This window comes from Caretta caretta, chromosome 15 (assembly GCF_965140235.1).
Source record: "Caretta caretta isolate rCarCar2 chromosome 15, rCarCar1.hap1, whole genome shotgun sequence".
NCBI lineage: Eukaryota > Metazoa > Chordata > Testudines > Cheloniidae > Caretta > Caretta caretta.
The window spans coordinates 26,529,761-26,545,705 of record NC_134220.1 but is presented as its reverse complement, the minus strand read 5'-3'; the positions used below and the strand labels follow the sequence as shown (position 1 = coordinate 26,545,705).

At 45.1% G+C, this 15,945-nt stretch overlaps 1 protein-coding gene across 2 annotated transcripts in view; it reads left to right on the top strand.

Annotated features, from left to right (window-relative positions):
* Positions 1 to 1,650: 1,650 nt before the first annotated feature.
* The window catches only part of KDM2B (lysine demethylase 2B), a 172,188-nt gene continuing 157,893 nt past the window's right edge, over positions 1,651 to 15,945 (top strand). For both annotated transcript variants that reach the window (XM_048820951.2, XM_075120054.1), the window contains exons 1-3: positions 1,651 to 1,916; positions 3,194 to 3,338; positions 12,738 to 12,816. In XM_048820951.2, the coding sequence (XP_048676908.1) occupies positions 1,866 to 1,916; positions 3,194 to 3,338; positions 12,738 to 12,816 (275 nt within the window). In that variant the 5' untranslated portion in view covers positions 1,651 to 1,865. The remainder of the gene's footprint in view (positions 1,917 to 3,193; positions 3,339 to 12,737; positions 12,817 to 15,945) is intronic.

Sequence of the window (15,945 nt, the reverse complement as noted above, 5' to 3'; positions counted from 1 at the left end):
GTAGCTCACAAAAGCTTATGCTCAAATGAATTTGTTAGTCTCTAAGGTGCCACAAGTCCTCCTTTTCTTTTTGCGGATACGGACTAACACGGCTGCTACTCTGAAACCTGCCAAAGGCTGAATGGGTCCTAAGTTTGTTAATATGAAATGGAGCCTTTTAGCACTACTTGAAATTCCAATCTATCTTAGCTCAATACTACTTGAAAGTTGTTTTCCTGTGACAGCTATTTAGTAGCCTATATTAAATAATTTATTACGTAAGGAAATTGTTTAAATACATTCTGCTACAAAAAGGGTATTTCAATCTCATAAAAGTATTTTAATAAAGCCAGCGAGAACTAAAAATAATAGATGCTACTGAAACAGAGCTCCTAAAATAAAACCCATATTTTTTATTGTGTAATTTTCTTTCCTTTGTAGCAGCATATAGACCAGGGGTTCTCAAACTGGGGGTCGGGACCCTTCAGGGGGTCATGAGCTGCCAGCTTCCACCCCAAATCCTGCTTCGCCTCCAGCATTTATAATGGTGTTAAATATATAGAAGAGTATGTTTAATTTATAAGGGGGGTTGTACTCAGAGGCTTGCTATGTGAAAGGGGTCACCAGTACAAAAGTTTGAGAACCACTGATATAGACTACACCTTCCAAACCTAGAATGAATTTTATAAACCCTCTCCCAAAGGACAAGCATGTTGAGTTCCAGGGTCTACAGAACTGTAACTGGCAGCAATTTCTAAAAAAACACATGCCCACCTGAAAGAAAACGTTAAATACATTAGTGCAATTCCTTTTAAAATGAAAGCGAGTAACTTGTTGCTTTTTGCACTTCCCTTGTTTTCTTTATTGCCACTGATCAGCCCTTAAGAAAGCAAACTTCTGTGGAGACAGGCATGGGTTGATGTTGTTTTGCAGAGAGAGTTATGTGTGACTTTTTTCTGAGTATAAGTTTCACATGCATTTCACATTTTTGTGTGCTTTGTGCATGTAACATGTTTCATATGCATGTCTTATAATCATGCACCCTGTCTCTGTGCCTCTTGTCTGCAAGTTTATCTCCATGTGTCTAACGTGCATGGTCCCATGTATGTGTCATGCATCCTAGGTACAGCCTAGGTGATTTTGTGCATCTTTCGATATCTTTTGTGCATGTGTCTAAGGATAGATCTGTCTTCTGTATGTTTTCATATCTGCATCAGTGCTGTGCATGTCGGTAGGTGTGTCTCGTGTTGTACATGTGTATGCAGGTCCCCGTATGTGCATATTCTGTGCTTAAGCATATCTGTACACCTGTTAATGTCTTCGTATGTCTTGTGTGCATGTGTGTGTGGTTGCAAGTCTCTGTGTGAGCCTGTGTACTTTCTTTTCTCCTCATATTACAGAGTGGCCGCTGCCTCCAGCCCCTTCCAACCCCTGACACTCCAGCTCTCCCCATAACAAACAGCTCAGTGAGTCAGCGCCTGCGTGCAATGCCTGCTCACACTCGTGACCTAACAACAACACACCAATATGAGCAGCCAGCCAGCAGCGGCGGCGGCAGCAGCGATCTTTAGTGTTGGGTGCAATCTGGTCCCCCCCACCCTGCAGCCGCCTCCTCCCCCGGGCCTCCCCCCTCCCCGAACGCGATCGGCAACAATGTTTACGTTCCGGGGATTATGACGCCTGCGCCCCACTCCACACTCAGTGTCTGAAAATGGTTCCTTAGGACTTTGCAAAACGCATCGACTCCCCCTCCCCTTCCCTCCCCCTTCCCCAAAAAAGTGCTGGTGCAAAATTGCAAAACTTTAGAGAGACCTGGATGGCTTTTGTTTTTCCTCCTCCCCACTTGGGCCAAAAAATGCAGGACAGGAACTGTTGACAATTAAGTGATGAAACTCTCCAAAAAAATGGAGGCAGAGAAAGACTCTGGAAGAAGATTGGTGTGTAGCTGGCTTGTCTATTTCCTATTTGTACATTTTAATTGATTTTGCTTAATTATTTGCAAAGGGAGAAATGCATGTAAAAATGTAGGCAGCAGAGCTACTTAGTTTGCAAGAGATCAGCTTAAACACTTGGGAAGGGGGTGGAATTTAAGTGAGGGGAAGGAGAGGGTGGGACAATACTCTTTTTTTTTTTTTCCTGTTGGTAAAGGATTGTACTGATGAAGTGTGTGTTTTTCTAGGGCTAGCTGCTGGGGGGATTTTAAATATATGTACAGAGAGAGGGAGATCTGGATTGTAAAGTGCTTGGATTTGAGCAACCCCAATGGAGGCAGCTGGTGTATTTGGTTCCCCAAAGGGAGCTAGCTTTGTGTACAGCCAGCCCTCCCTTCTGCAGGCGGGTGTTTGCATGCGGAGTGTGTTGTGTGTGGTGTGAACGTGCGGTTCTGCCTTGTGTCCCTGCCGGAGAACCAGGGGCTGCTGTTAACAAGTTACACGCTGGCTCTGGGGGAAGCAGCAACAGCAGCACCGGCCTCTGCTGTTTTCACCCGGGCCTACTCCATACACACCCCTCATCGTGCATTTAACTCATTCCTGCCCTTTCTCCCTTGATTCCCCCCTCACTTTTTGTTCCTTAAACTGCACAGCTTGTGACTGAACAGAAATAACATGTGGATCATTGCGGGGGGGGGGGGAGAGCGCAAATAAATCATAATGTTAAATAATGCAATTTGTTTTTAACTCGTGGCTTCCGGTGTGACTATGGAAACACTTGGATTATGTAAATACTGCAACCTGAATAGCGTGTATCAGAGTAAATGGAGAATTTTGTGCGAAATAAGTTAGTTATATCTTACACAAATAATAACATGATCGGAAACACGATGTGTTAACAAACAAATACTGCCTGCCGTTCACTTTTTTACGGTCTTGCAAAGTGCAGCAGTGCTGGGCTTTGAATTAGTGATTTGTGTAAATCTCTTCACTTGTTTGGCGTTTAGAGATATTTCTCCCCCCCCTCCAAAAAAAAAAATTAGTGCAAGAGTTTCCTGTAGCCAGACACCTGGTGCTTTGGGTTAGTACGGTGTTATAAGGAGAAAGGGCGTGGAGATTCTTCTGTACTCAAGCTCACGTTGTATAAAGTATTGTTAATTTTGCAGCCTTGATCATGATTTTTCCCAGACCATGTTTATCCAAATATCCCCAACGTTGATACATTTTTCCTTCCCCAAAGTCCACTTCCCACCCCGGTCTATATAATTTGCTTTGTTTTCTAGCGATCTATTGGTAGAAGGAGATACGATGAGAATGAGGACCTGTCGGACGTGGAGGAAATTGTCTGCATCAGGAGTTTTAATTTGGAGGAGAAATTAAAGACTCAAAAGTATCATGGGAATTTCGTGCGTGCCATGGAAGGGAAAGGTAAATGCCTGGCTGTCTCAGGGATGAATGTGTTTGAATTGGTGGGAGTGGAATGGGTGGGTGCCTCTTCTTTGCTTTGATTGCTCTAGAGAAGCTGGTGGTGTCTCCACGTGCAGTTTGTGGTTTGTTTCGTATTTCCCGCCTGCATCCCCCATTCCAGGGAATCCGGTGACGAATCCAGGCCGAGCAGCAGGGGAGGGGGTAGAGGGATGGGTGTTTCACACTGGGGCCCTAGCTTGGACCTAGCCAGGAAATAAACACATGTATGCTTTTCTGTGTGCATTTCCTCTGTAGTCAGAGGTGGGTACGGGCGTTGGGACTGCTCGCATCATTCCCATGTAACCTGGTCACGGATGTGCAACTTTTTGCTTTGACAATGACATGAGTGTATCAGGATGTAGCTTGTAGAGAAACCCCAATGTCTCCCGCCTCCCTCAGCACAGGCTATTAGCGTGACCTCAGTTCAGCTTCCCATATTTTAGGGAATCAGGTTCGTGGAAAGGAGCCGCAGAAAAACCCCAGCCCCCACTCAGCCTCATGGTGATTCTAGCTTCTCCCTCTCCGCCCCCTATTGAATCAAGGTCCCATTTGCTTCCAGTTTGTCAGTTTCAAGGGATTCAATTGAGATTATTTGGTTATCTAGCATCAGGGGGTTTTAGAGTAAATAACTTTTTTGTGTTTATATCATATATCAAATTACAGCTGCCCCTCCAAACTACCTGGATTTGCTTATGTGATTTAGCTACAAAGTAATAAATAATCGAAGTCAGCCAGTGCAGCTAGCAGCTCTCTTGCCTGCTGGGAAGGGATGTGAAGGGGATTGGTTTCTTAGGGTATGTCTACACTACGGAATAAGGTCGAATTTATAGAAGTCGGTTTTTTAGAAATCGGTTTTATAAATTCGAGTGTGTGTGTCCCCACAGTAAATGCTCTAAGTGCATTAAGTGCATTAACTCGGCGGAGCGCTTCCACAGTACCGAGGCAAGCGTCGACTTCCGGAGCGTTGCACTGTGGGTAGCTATCCCACAGTTCCCGCAGTCTCCGCTGCCCATTGGAATTCTGGGTTGAGATCCCAATGCCTGATGGGGCTAAAACATTGTCGCGGGTGGTTCTGGGTACATATCGTCAGCCTCCCGTTCCCTCCCTCCCCCCGTGAAAGCAAGGGCAGACAATCATTTCGCGCCTTTTTTCCTGAGTTACCTGTGCAGACGCCATACCATGGCAAGCATGGAGCCCGCTCAGGTAACCGTCACCCTATGTCTCCTGGGTGCTGGCAGACGCGGTACGGCATTGCTACACAGTAGCAGCAACCCCTTGCCTTGTGGCAGCAGACGGTACAGTACGACTGGTAGCCGTCATCGTCATGTCTGAGGTGCTCCTGGTCGCCTCTGTGAGGTCGATCAGGAGCGCCTGGGCAGACATGGGCACAGGGACTAAATTTGGAGTGACTTGACCAGGTCATTCTCTTTAGTCCTGCAGTCAGTCCTATTGAACCGTCTTATGGTGAGCGGGCAGGCGATACGGACTGCTAGCAGTCGTGCTGTACCATCTTCTGCCGAGCAGTCATGAGATGTGGATGGCATGCAGTCCGTCTGCTGCCAGCCAAAGATGTAAAAGATAGATGGAGTGGGTCAAAACAAGAAATAGACCAGATTTGTTTTGTACTCATTTGCTTCCCCCCCCTCCCCTGTCTAGGGGACTCATTCTTCTAGATCACACTGCAGTCAAGGTGCAGCGAGGTAAATCTAGCCATGTATCAATCAGAGGCCAGGCTAACCTTCTTGCTCCAATAAGGACAATAACTTAGGTGCACCATTTCTTATTGGAACCCTCTGTGAAGTCCTGCCTGAAATACTCCTTGATGTAAAGCCACCCCCTTTGTTGATTTTAGCTCCCTGAAGCCAACCCTGTAAGCGCCCCTCCCAGCGTCAGAGCAATGGCAAACAATCGGGCATCTGAGAGTGCTGTCCAGAGCAGTCACAATGGAGCGCTCTGATGGGGCTAAAACATTGTCGCGGGTGGTTCTGGGTACGTGTCGTCAGGCCCCCGTTCCCTCCCTCCCTCCGTGAAAGCAAGGGCAGACAATCATTTCGCGCCTTTTTTCCTGAGTTACCTGTGCAGACGCCATACCACAGCAAGCATGGAGCCCGCTCAGGTAACCGTCACCCTATGTCTCCTGGGTGCTGGCAGACGCGGTACGGCTTTGCTGCACAGTAGCAGCAACCCCTTGCCTTCTGGCAGCAGACGGTGCAATACGATTGGTAGTCGTCCTCATCGTGTCCGAGGTGCTCCTGGCCGCGTCGGCTGGGAGCGCCTGGGCAGACATGGGCGCAGGGACTAAATTTGGAGTGACTTGACCAGGTCATTCTCTTTAGTCCTGCAGTCAGTCCTATTGAACCGTCTTATGGTGAGCAGGCAGGCGATACGGACTGCTAGCAGTCGTACTGTACCATCTTCTGCCAGGCAGGCAAGAGATGAGGATTGCTAGCAGTCGTATTGCACCATCTTCTGCCAGGCAGGCAAGAGATGGGGATGGCTAGCAGGCGTACTGTACCATCTTCTGCCAAGCAGCCATGAGATGTGGATGGCATGCAGTCCTTCTGCACCGTCTGCTGCCAGCCAAAGATGTAAAAGATAGATGGAGTGGGTCAAAACAAGAAATAGACCAGATTTGTTTTGTACTCATTTGCCTCCTCCCCTGTCTAGGGGACTCATTCCTCTAGGTCACACTGCAGTCACTCACAGAGAAGGTGCAGCGAGGTAAATCTAGCCATGTATCAATCAGAGGCCAGGCTAACCTCCTTGTTCCAATAACAACGATAACTTAGGTGCACCATTTCTTATTGGAACCCTCCGTGCAGTCCTGCCTGAAATACTCCTTGATGTACAGGCACCCCCTTTGTTGATTTTAGCTCCCTGAAGCCAACCCTGTAAGCCGTGTCGTCAGTCGCCCCTCCCTCCGTCAGAGCAACGGCAGACAATCGTTCCGCGCCTTTTTTCTGTGCGGACGCCATACCACGGCAAGCATGGAGCCCGCTCAGCTCACTTTGGCAATTAGGAGCACATTAACCACCACACGCATTATTCAGCAGTATATGCAGCACCAAAACATGGCAACGCGATACCGGGCGAGGAGGCGACGTCAGCGCGGTCCCGTGAGTGATCAGGACATGGACACAGATTTCTCTGAAAGCATGGGCCCTGACAATGCATGCATCATGGTGCTAATGGGGCAGGTTCATGCTGTGGAACGCCGATTCTGGGCTCGGGAAACAAGCACAGACTGGTGGGACCGCATAGTGTTGCAGGTCTGGGACGATTCCCAGTGGCTACGAAACTTTCGCATGCGTAAGGGCACTTTCATGGAACTTTGTGACTTGCTTTCCCCTGTCCTGAAGCGCATGAATACCAAGATGAGAGCAGCCCTCACAGTTGAGAAGCGAGTGGCGATAGCCCTGTGGAAGCTTGCAACGCCAGACAGCTACCGGTCAGTTGGGAATCAATTTGGAGTGGGCAAATCTACTGTGGGGGCTGCTGTGATGCAAGTAGCCCACGCAATCAAAGATCTGCTGATATCAAGGGTAGTGACCCTGGGAAATGTGCAGGTCATAGTGGATGGCTTTGCTGCAATGGGATTCCCTAACTGTGGTGGGGCTATAGATGGAACCCATATCCCTATCTTGGCACCGGAGCACCAAGCCGCCGAGTACATAAACCGCAAGGGGTACTTTTCAATAGTGCTGCAAGCTCTGGTGGATCACAAGGGACGTTTCACCAACATCAACGTGGGATGGCCGGGAAAGGTGCATGATGCTCGCATCTTCAGGAACTCTGGTCTGTTTCAAAAGCTGCAGGAAGGGACTTTATTCCCAGACCAGAAAATAACTGTTGGGGATGTTGAAATGCCTATATGTATCCTTGGGGACCCAGCCTACCCCTTAATGCCATGGCTCATGAAGCCGTACACAGGCAGCCTGGACAGTGGTCAGGAGCTGTTCAACTACAGGCTGAGCAAGTGCAGAATGGTGGTAGAATGTGCATTTGGACGTTTAAAGGCGCGCTGGCGCAGTTTATTGACTCGCTTAGACCTCAGCGAAACCAATATTCCCACTGTTATTACTGCTTGCTGTGTGCTCCACAATATCTGTGAGAGTAAGGGGGAGACGTTTATGGCGGGGTGGGAGGTTGAGGCAAATCGCCTGGCTGCTGGTTACGCGCAGCCAGACACCAGGGCGGTTAGAAGAGCACAGGAGGGCGCGGTACGCATCAGAGAAGCTTTGAAAAACAGTTTCATGACTGGCCAGGCTACGGTGTAAAAGTTCTGTTTGTTTCTCCTTGATGAACCCCCCCGCCCCTTGGTTCACTCTACTTCCCTGTAAGCTAACCACCCTCCCCTCCTCCCTTTAATCATTGCTTGCAGAGCCAATAAAGTCATTGCTGCTTCACAGTCATGCATTCGTTATTCATTCATCACACAAATAGGGGGATGACTACCAAGGTATCCCAGGAGGGGTGGTGGAGGAGGGAAGGAAAATGCCACACAGCACTTTAAGCACAGCACTTTAAAAGTTTACAACTTTAAAATTTATTGAATGACAGCCTTCTTTTTTTTGGGCAATCCTCTGTGGGGGAGTGGCTGGTTGGCCGGAGGCCTCCCCACCGTGTTCTTGGGCGTCTGGGTGTGGAGGCTATGGAACTTGGGGAGGAGGGCGGTTGGTTACAGAGGGGCTGCAGTGGCAGTCTGTGCTCCAGCTGCCTTTGCTGCAGCTCAACCATACACTGGAGCATACTGGTTTGGTCCTGCAGCAGCCTCAGCATTGAATCCTGCCTCCTCTCATCACGCTGCCGCCACCTTTGAGCTTCAGCCCTGTCTTCAGCCCGCCACTTACTCTCTTCAGCCCGCCACTTACTCTCTTCAGCCCTCCACCTCTCCTCCCGGTCATTTTGTGCTTTCCTGCACTCTGACATTATTTGCCTCCACGCATTCGTCTGTGCTCTGTCAGTGTGGGAGGACAGCATGAGCTCGGAGAACATTTCATCGCGAGTGCGTTTTTTTTTCTTTCTAAGCTTCACTAGCCTCTGGGAAGGAGAAGATCCTGTGATCATTGAAACACATGCAGCTGGTGGAGAAAAAAAAAGGGACAGCGGTATTTAAAAAGACACATTTTATAAAACAGTGGCTACACTCTTTCAGGGTAAACCTTGAAAGTTAACATTACATACATAGCACATGTGCTTTCGTTACAAGGTCGCATTTTGCCTCCTCCCACCGCGTGAACGGATTTTGGTTGAATGCCAGCAAACATACACTGCAATGCTTTGTTCTACAGTGATTCCCCAGTACGTGTTGCTGGCCTGGAGTGGTAAAGTGTCCTACCATGAAGGACGAAATAAGGCTGCCCTCCCCAGAAACCTTTTGCAAAGGCAGAACCGCAAATGCCAGGGCAAAGTAATCCTTTCACATGCTTGCTTTTAAACCATGTATAGCATTTTAAAAGGTACACTCACCAGAGGTCCCTTCTCCGCCTGCTGAGTCCAGGAGGCAGCCTTGGGTGGGTTCGGGGGGTACTGGCTCCAGGTCTAGGGTGAGAAACAGTTCCTGGCTGTCGGGAAAACCGGTTTCTCCGCTTGCTTGCTGTGAGCTATCTACAACCTCCTCCTCATCATCTTCTTCGTCCCCAAAACCTACTTCTGTATTGCCTCCATCTCCATTGAAGGAGTCAAACAACACGGCTGGGGTAGTGGTGGCTGAACCCCCTAAAATGGCATGCAGCTCATCATAGAAGCGGCATGTTTGGGGCTCTGACCCAGAGCGGCCGTTCGCCTCTCTGGTTTTCTGGTAGGCTTGCCTCAGCTCCTTCAGTTTCACGCGGCACTGCTTCGGGTCCCTGTTATGGCCTCTGTCCTTCATGCCCTGGGAGATTTTCAGAAAGGTTTTGGCATTTCGAAAACTGGAACGGAGTTCTGATAGCACGGATTCCTCTCCCCAAACAGCGATCAGATCCCGTACCTCCCGTTCAGTCCATGCTGGAGCTCTTTTGCGATTCTGGGACTCCATCATGGTCACCTCTGCTGATGAGCTCTGCATGGTCACCTGCAGCTTGCCACGCTGGCCAAACAGGAAATGAGATTCAAAAGTTCGCGGTTCTTTTCCTGTCTACCTGGCCAGTGCATCTGAGTTGAGAGCGCTGTCCAGAGCGGTCAGAATGGAGCACTCTGGGATAGCTCCCGGAGGCCAATACCATCGAATTGTGTCCACAGTACCCCAAATTCGAGCCGGCAACGTCGATTTAAGCGCTAATCCACTTGTCAGGGGTGGAGTAAGGAAATCGATTTTAAGAGCCCTTTAAGTCGAAATAAAGGGCTTCATTGTGTGGACGGGTGCAGGTTTAAATCGATTTAACGCTGCTAAATTCGATCTAAAGTCCTAGTGTAGACCAGGGCTTAGGGGGATCAGATGGATTGAGGGCTGCTGTTGCAACTGGTCAACGTTATTTACTGTGCTGTTACTAAAAATGACACCGAATTCCACTTCTCCTTCCAAAATCCAACCTCACTGGGGACACCACCGTCTGAACCAGTTATCTCAGTAATGTCCAATTATTAGCTTTGGCTGTATTTCTCATCAGATGGCAACAGCAATTGAACCACTAATTTAATTTAGACTATTTTCTTCCTTTTTCAAAGCTAAGCCTTGCAATGTACACTTTTAACTTGCTTCAGAAGAGCCATTTATGTGGTGAGGGAAATCATGTCTGCCTTCTTGACAATTTATTATTTTGTGGGGAAGTCTCCCCCTCCAACACCTGTTCCTTAGCTCTAAAAATATTCAGTAATTTTCCAGAGGGGGATTGGATTCTACTTTTCTCTCCAAAAATTCTTAATTTGCTTTCATTGCTACTTGCTAACAGTATTACAATCCACTATTTCTCTTGCTTAGCAGCTTTGAGACCTCTGGGTAGCTTTTCCCCTTCTAGGGAACTTGAAAATAAATGAGTGTCTTTTGTTACTTTGTTTTGGTCTATGTCTACTTGTTCAGCCCTGCAAGAGATTTGAATGCTTTGTTGAGTCTTTCTAAATACCTTTATTTGCTCCATTTTCAGTTTGCCTCTTTAATTTTTCTATAAAATCAAGAGTTGAATGTAACCAAGGCAAAAATATTAAATTTGCTGATCCTGCTGCTGAGAGTAGAAATATCAAGATATCTGATCACATGGAATTGGTTGAATATTCTTAATCATCTGCTTCCTTGTTTTTATTTTTCATGGTAGCACCTCTTTGATCCCTGGCCAGGAATGTGGGTTGAAGGTTTTCTTCAGAGGTGCTGCAAAGCTGCCGTGTGATTTTTGGCCTGAACACAGAGCCTACCAATGCTACTTATTCACTAGTGTAATATGCTATGTATCTGCTGTCTGCTTCCTGAACTAATATTTATCCTTGACACCCCTCACCCACTCAGATTTTGTGTCTTGAATGTAGAATGCCGTACTCAAAAGGGTTTTTTTTTGTTAATTTATTACTAAAGCCAAATGAATATTTTTAGTATTAATGCATTGATTAATAAATTATGATATTTTTGCTAATGGATAAATACTTTTTGTGTCTTCCATTAGTTGACTGAAAAATAGATTGTTCTAAAAACAAGTGCAATTATTAAAAGTTACTAAAATACTAAAATAAACAATGGTCTAATTTGACAGCTCTCGGTGGGGATGCTTTATCCACACTTCTTGTCACTGTTAATTGAATAAAAGAGGAAAAGTGTTGTAAAAAGAGAGGTTAAGAAACAAGTAAGAAGGGGAAATTAGTACTGATTTCCCTCACCCCCTTACAGTTGTTCTGATAGTAAATAGACACAAGGTGTATAAATCTGAGGATGGTAAATCTCGTGCAGAGTCCCATGAAAGATGTTCTTAGATAATTAAATTACTTAAGCAATTAAAAGTGGTTATGTATATGATGTATAGATTGGGTGTTTAGAACGGTTACATTTGGATGGCTGAGGAGACAAACGATACATGTTTTTATTTTTAAGCTATTTACATGTTTATTATATACAAGGCATCCTTTAGAGATGACACATAGGACTTACGCTCCTTTATGGAAGGAGGATTACAGATCACAGGTACGTGCTGTGTGGCCACTTCTAGATTTAATTTCACTTCTATGGCTGCAGAATCCAAATAGACTATGGAGTTCCTGAAGCCCCCTTTATTACCCCTCCCCCATCAGTGCTTATCACTTTTTCACTAGTCACTGAATCACATGCATCATTGTTTCAGGTATGACATATGGCATTTCAAACCATTGCGTATAAACGTTAACAGTTCAGCTTAATCCTCAGAATGAAATAATAATGTGATAGTGTTCAGTGTACAGACAACCAAATCTGTGTCCAGTGTTCTAGTTATTTTGGCATTAAATTAATAATTTCTATTGAAAAGAGATTTCCTCCCTCCCTCTCATCACCTTAACTATGTCAGAAATTACAATAAAATTTCCAGATTATAAGATCCATAGTGCAGACACACACCTGCTTAACTTTAAAAATGCTTAATTTTATAAATGGAAAAGATCTATGTAGCTCGAAAGCTTGTTTCTCTCGCCAACAGAAGTTGGTCCAATAAAAGATATTACCTCACCCACATTGTCTCTGTAATATTCTGGGACTGACATGGCTACAATAAAACTGCATATAACTTTACAAATGTAAAAAGAAAAGGAGTACTTGTGGCACCTTAGAGACTAACCAATTTATTTGAGCATGAGCTTTCGTGAGCTCACGAAAGCTCATGCTCAAATAAATTGGTTAGTCTCTAAGGTGCCACAAGTACTCCTTTTCTTTTTGCGAATACAGACTAACACGGCTGTTCCTCTGAAACCTTTACAAATGTAAGTAGTCCCAATGAACTCAGTGGGACTATTCACATGTAAACTAATATGTGTGTAAGTGTTTGTAGGATCAGGGCCTTACACTGTACTGCTGTAAAGCCCAATAGAAACAGTATATTTCTTAAAACCCAAATATATAGCTTGATCCTTATATTTGCTCTGTATGTGCCAGGCCTCTTAGCAGTTACTTAGTTGTGAATTTGCTGTAAGTGTTAATTCAGCATTTTATCATAACCAGGGCTTCTCAGCCTAGGACAACTGAGAATCTCTGAATGCATTCTGCTTTATGTGCATCAGTGAATAGGAAAAATAGAGAGCAGCTGGGAGAGTATTGTCAATCACTCAGATTTTGCTTTTGACCTAAAAATGTTCACTCTCTTTGCAGTTCTCTTTAAGTGATAGTGAGCTTTTAATTTAGAGAAATTAAAATGGTGAATCTTGAAAAAATCTAGTGTGAAGTGAGAATGTCATTGTAATTGATTGTTTTTTATTCAAATATTCAAACAGATTTTACTTTTGAGTATGTGCAAAGAGAAGCTCTCAGGGTTCCCCTTCTCTTCAGAAGTAAGGATGGACTGGGAATTAAGTAAGTTACAACAAAATCTTACTTATTAGTAAATGTTTACAAAATTATAACTTTTCACTTATATGGTCTTTCATCTGAGGAACTCAAATGCATTAAAAGCATTAAGCCTCACAACACCCATTGGAGGAGGGTAGGATGATTATATTTAATTTACACATGAGCAGATTGAGGCAGGGAAAGGTTAAGTGGCTACAGTGTGGTTGTATACACCGTCACAGAGGGAGTCAGGGACAAAGGTGGAAACAGAGCCCAAGGTTTCCAGCTCTCACTCTGTCCTCTAATGACAGGATATGCACTCTTCCAATTTTGACTTTTACGTTCTATGCTGTCTCACACAGTAAAAACAAGCTGTCAGATAAGTTACAGAATCTTTATTACTGGTGAAGCCTGAAGATTGAAAGAATGCACTATGATTTTCAGCTGGCAGGTGGAGCTTGCAGAGGCAGTGGTTAGAAAAAACATCTTTTGGATTCTGAACTGGATTTGGAAATGTTTGGGAGAGAATACATAGGGAGTCCCATGATAACATTTGTAGACATTTTTCTGACTTGAATTTTTCTCACTTTAATGCTTATCAAAGGGAAGGAGCATGTGTGCCCCAGTCTGCTGTGATGAGCTTAAACAGTTTCCAACAGCCAGACTTGACTAGCCAGTTTCTCTGACCCTTACGAACTGCTGATATCATTCTGGTGTCTCTTCCCTTTTCTAGTGGGAAGGCACTTGGCTAACTGATGCTGTATTCTGTTTCCCCCTCGTACAACACTAAGCACATCATGTGTGCAGCTTCTTCCAATAGATGGAATTCACAGCTAGAGGCTGTCAGAGTAAAGAACTGGGGCTAGATTTTTAAAGAGTCTAGGTAATTTTTGATGTGTAAAATAGGCACAAATCAAATCTGATAGATTAGGGCCTAAATGATCCATTGGAGGGGTCTGGAAGGGAATCTCCACTGGACAGTTGGTCAGGTGTATTGATTTGCCTCTTAGGGGAAATCCCAGGTTCCAATATAATTTTTGTTAAAATGTGCATTGATTCATGTGTGAGCTTGAAATAGAATTTCTTGAAGGAAGTGTAAATATGTACTTGGGATTGACTGCCTTTTGGTCAAAAGAATGTTAGAAATGCAATTTATATTCATTTCCAATGCTAGGAGTGAGATACATAAGTACATTTTTGTTATTTTGTATTCTGTGGAATAATATAATTCCATCTCATCTAAATGTGCACTTCTAAGTATCTATATTTCTTTTTGCCAAGAGTAGTTGATATGTTATATACACAAAAAATTGCATTAAAATACTATGTGATCATGTAATTGAAAGCTGTATCATAATGCATATGTACAAGAGGGCCAAATTAGGGTGGCACAGGCACCTTAATTCTGGCATTTCCTAATTTTTGAGTTCTTGACTTTGCAACCTTCGTACTCTTTTAATGTGTGAGTGTGTGTGTGTGTAATTTCCTAGGTTTAAAAAAACCACAAGTAATAAAAACAGAAATTCCATCAAGTAGCATTGTATTGACACCAACATGGGTCTTGTCAGGGTTAGAATCTTTAGATCCACCACATAGACCTTTGCCACTTTAGCTAATGAAGTAATTTATAGCGGTAGTAGGTTGTCATCCTTTATGTAGACCAGCACTAGAGGAGGATAGGACACTTCACCTTGGGTTTCACAGATATTTGCTATAAGTGAAGGAATGGTGAGACTCAAGAATTTTGGGTTTCAGTCTGTGCTCTGGAGTGGAGTGTGCTGTAGTGGGCACAGACTCTTCTGATCTATCTTCTTAAGTGAGACTCCTTCTGCCCTTTCCCACTTCTGGCTCCTCCTCCAGATTCTCCCCCTTCCCCTCCCGTCTTCTTGCCTTGTCAGTCCCAGTCCCGCTCCTTGGTTCCTCGTCTGATCTCTCTCTCTCCCCTCTGCTTCCAGTCACTCTCCCCTCAGCTATGTTCCCTGACCCCAGTGGCTCCCAGTCTTAATCTCCCTCCCCGGGATTCTCGTCTCAGTTTCCTCCCCTGCCTCCTTATCCTAGTTCCTTTTTCCAACCCGTACCAGTCTTCCCCCTGTAGCCCCGCTGCTTGTCAGATGTGTCTTTCCCCCCCTTCTTTCTTCTGCTTCACTTGTGGTCAGTCCTCTTGCCCAGCCAGTCCAAGTCTCCCCCCTCAGCTTCTCAGTCTGATCTCCATCTCTGCCCTTACTCACTGGCTGCCTGGACCCTGCTCCCTTACTCCTCCATTTCCTAGTACCAGTCTCCTTGCCCATCCAATTACAGTCTTCCCTTTTACCCGAATTCCTGGTCTCCTTCTTTCTCACTTCTGGTCCCAGTTTCCATCCCTCTCTGTCCCCCAGATTCCTTTTTCCAAACTATTTCCTCTGCAGACCCATCTCTTGTTCCTTCTGCATTCAATTCAGGAAGCTTCCTTTTCTACTTTCTGGGCCCAGAGGTGGAGCATTGAGAGCACAGGAGAGAGAGGCTCCTGGCTCTCAGGTCAGGTGCCTGGATTCACAGCAGCCCAGAGCTGCAATTGCAGGGTAACTCCTGCTCAGCCCTGTTTTGGATCATGACCATTATGGATGGAATGTTTGGGGAATTTAGCTGCTGAAACCTAGGAAGTCTCTGCTGAGCATGTACCAAACTGTGATTGTTTTTCAAAGTCTTGTAACTTGGCCAAATTTGGGGAGATTTTCACAGCAGCAGAAAAAGACACTTCTGACACAAAGGCCAGATTTCAAGTCCCTGCTCCAAAGCATGGGGGCACAAGACCTTTTAAAAAAAAAAAAATCACCAGGATTTTTTTAACATAAATAAAATAACCATATTTTTCTCTAGCCTCGTTCTCAGAAGTGGCTTAACCATTTGGGCTTAAGTTATCCAGAAAAATTCAGCCTGAGGCAGACACCCAGCATGGAAAATTTCAACCAAAATACTTAAAAGTTCAGCAAAGTTATAACCAAGTGAAAACAGCATCTTATAATAGGAAGTGTTGGGCAACATTAATAATAGTTGGTGTTGCCAGCTCTGTCTGTAATTCCCAAAAATTTTTTACAAGATTAGAGTCAAGATTTTAGCCCCAGTGTCGTCACCCAATCCCCATTTAGATAAACACATTTGTTGACCTACATTTTC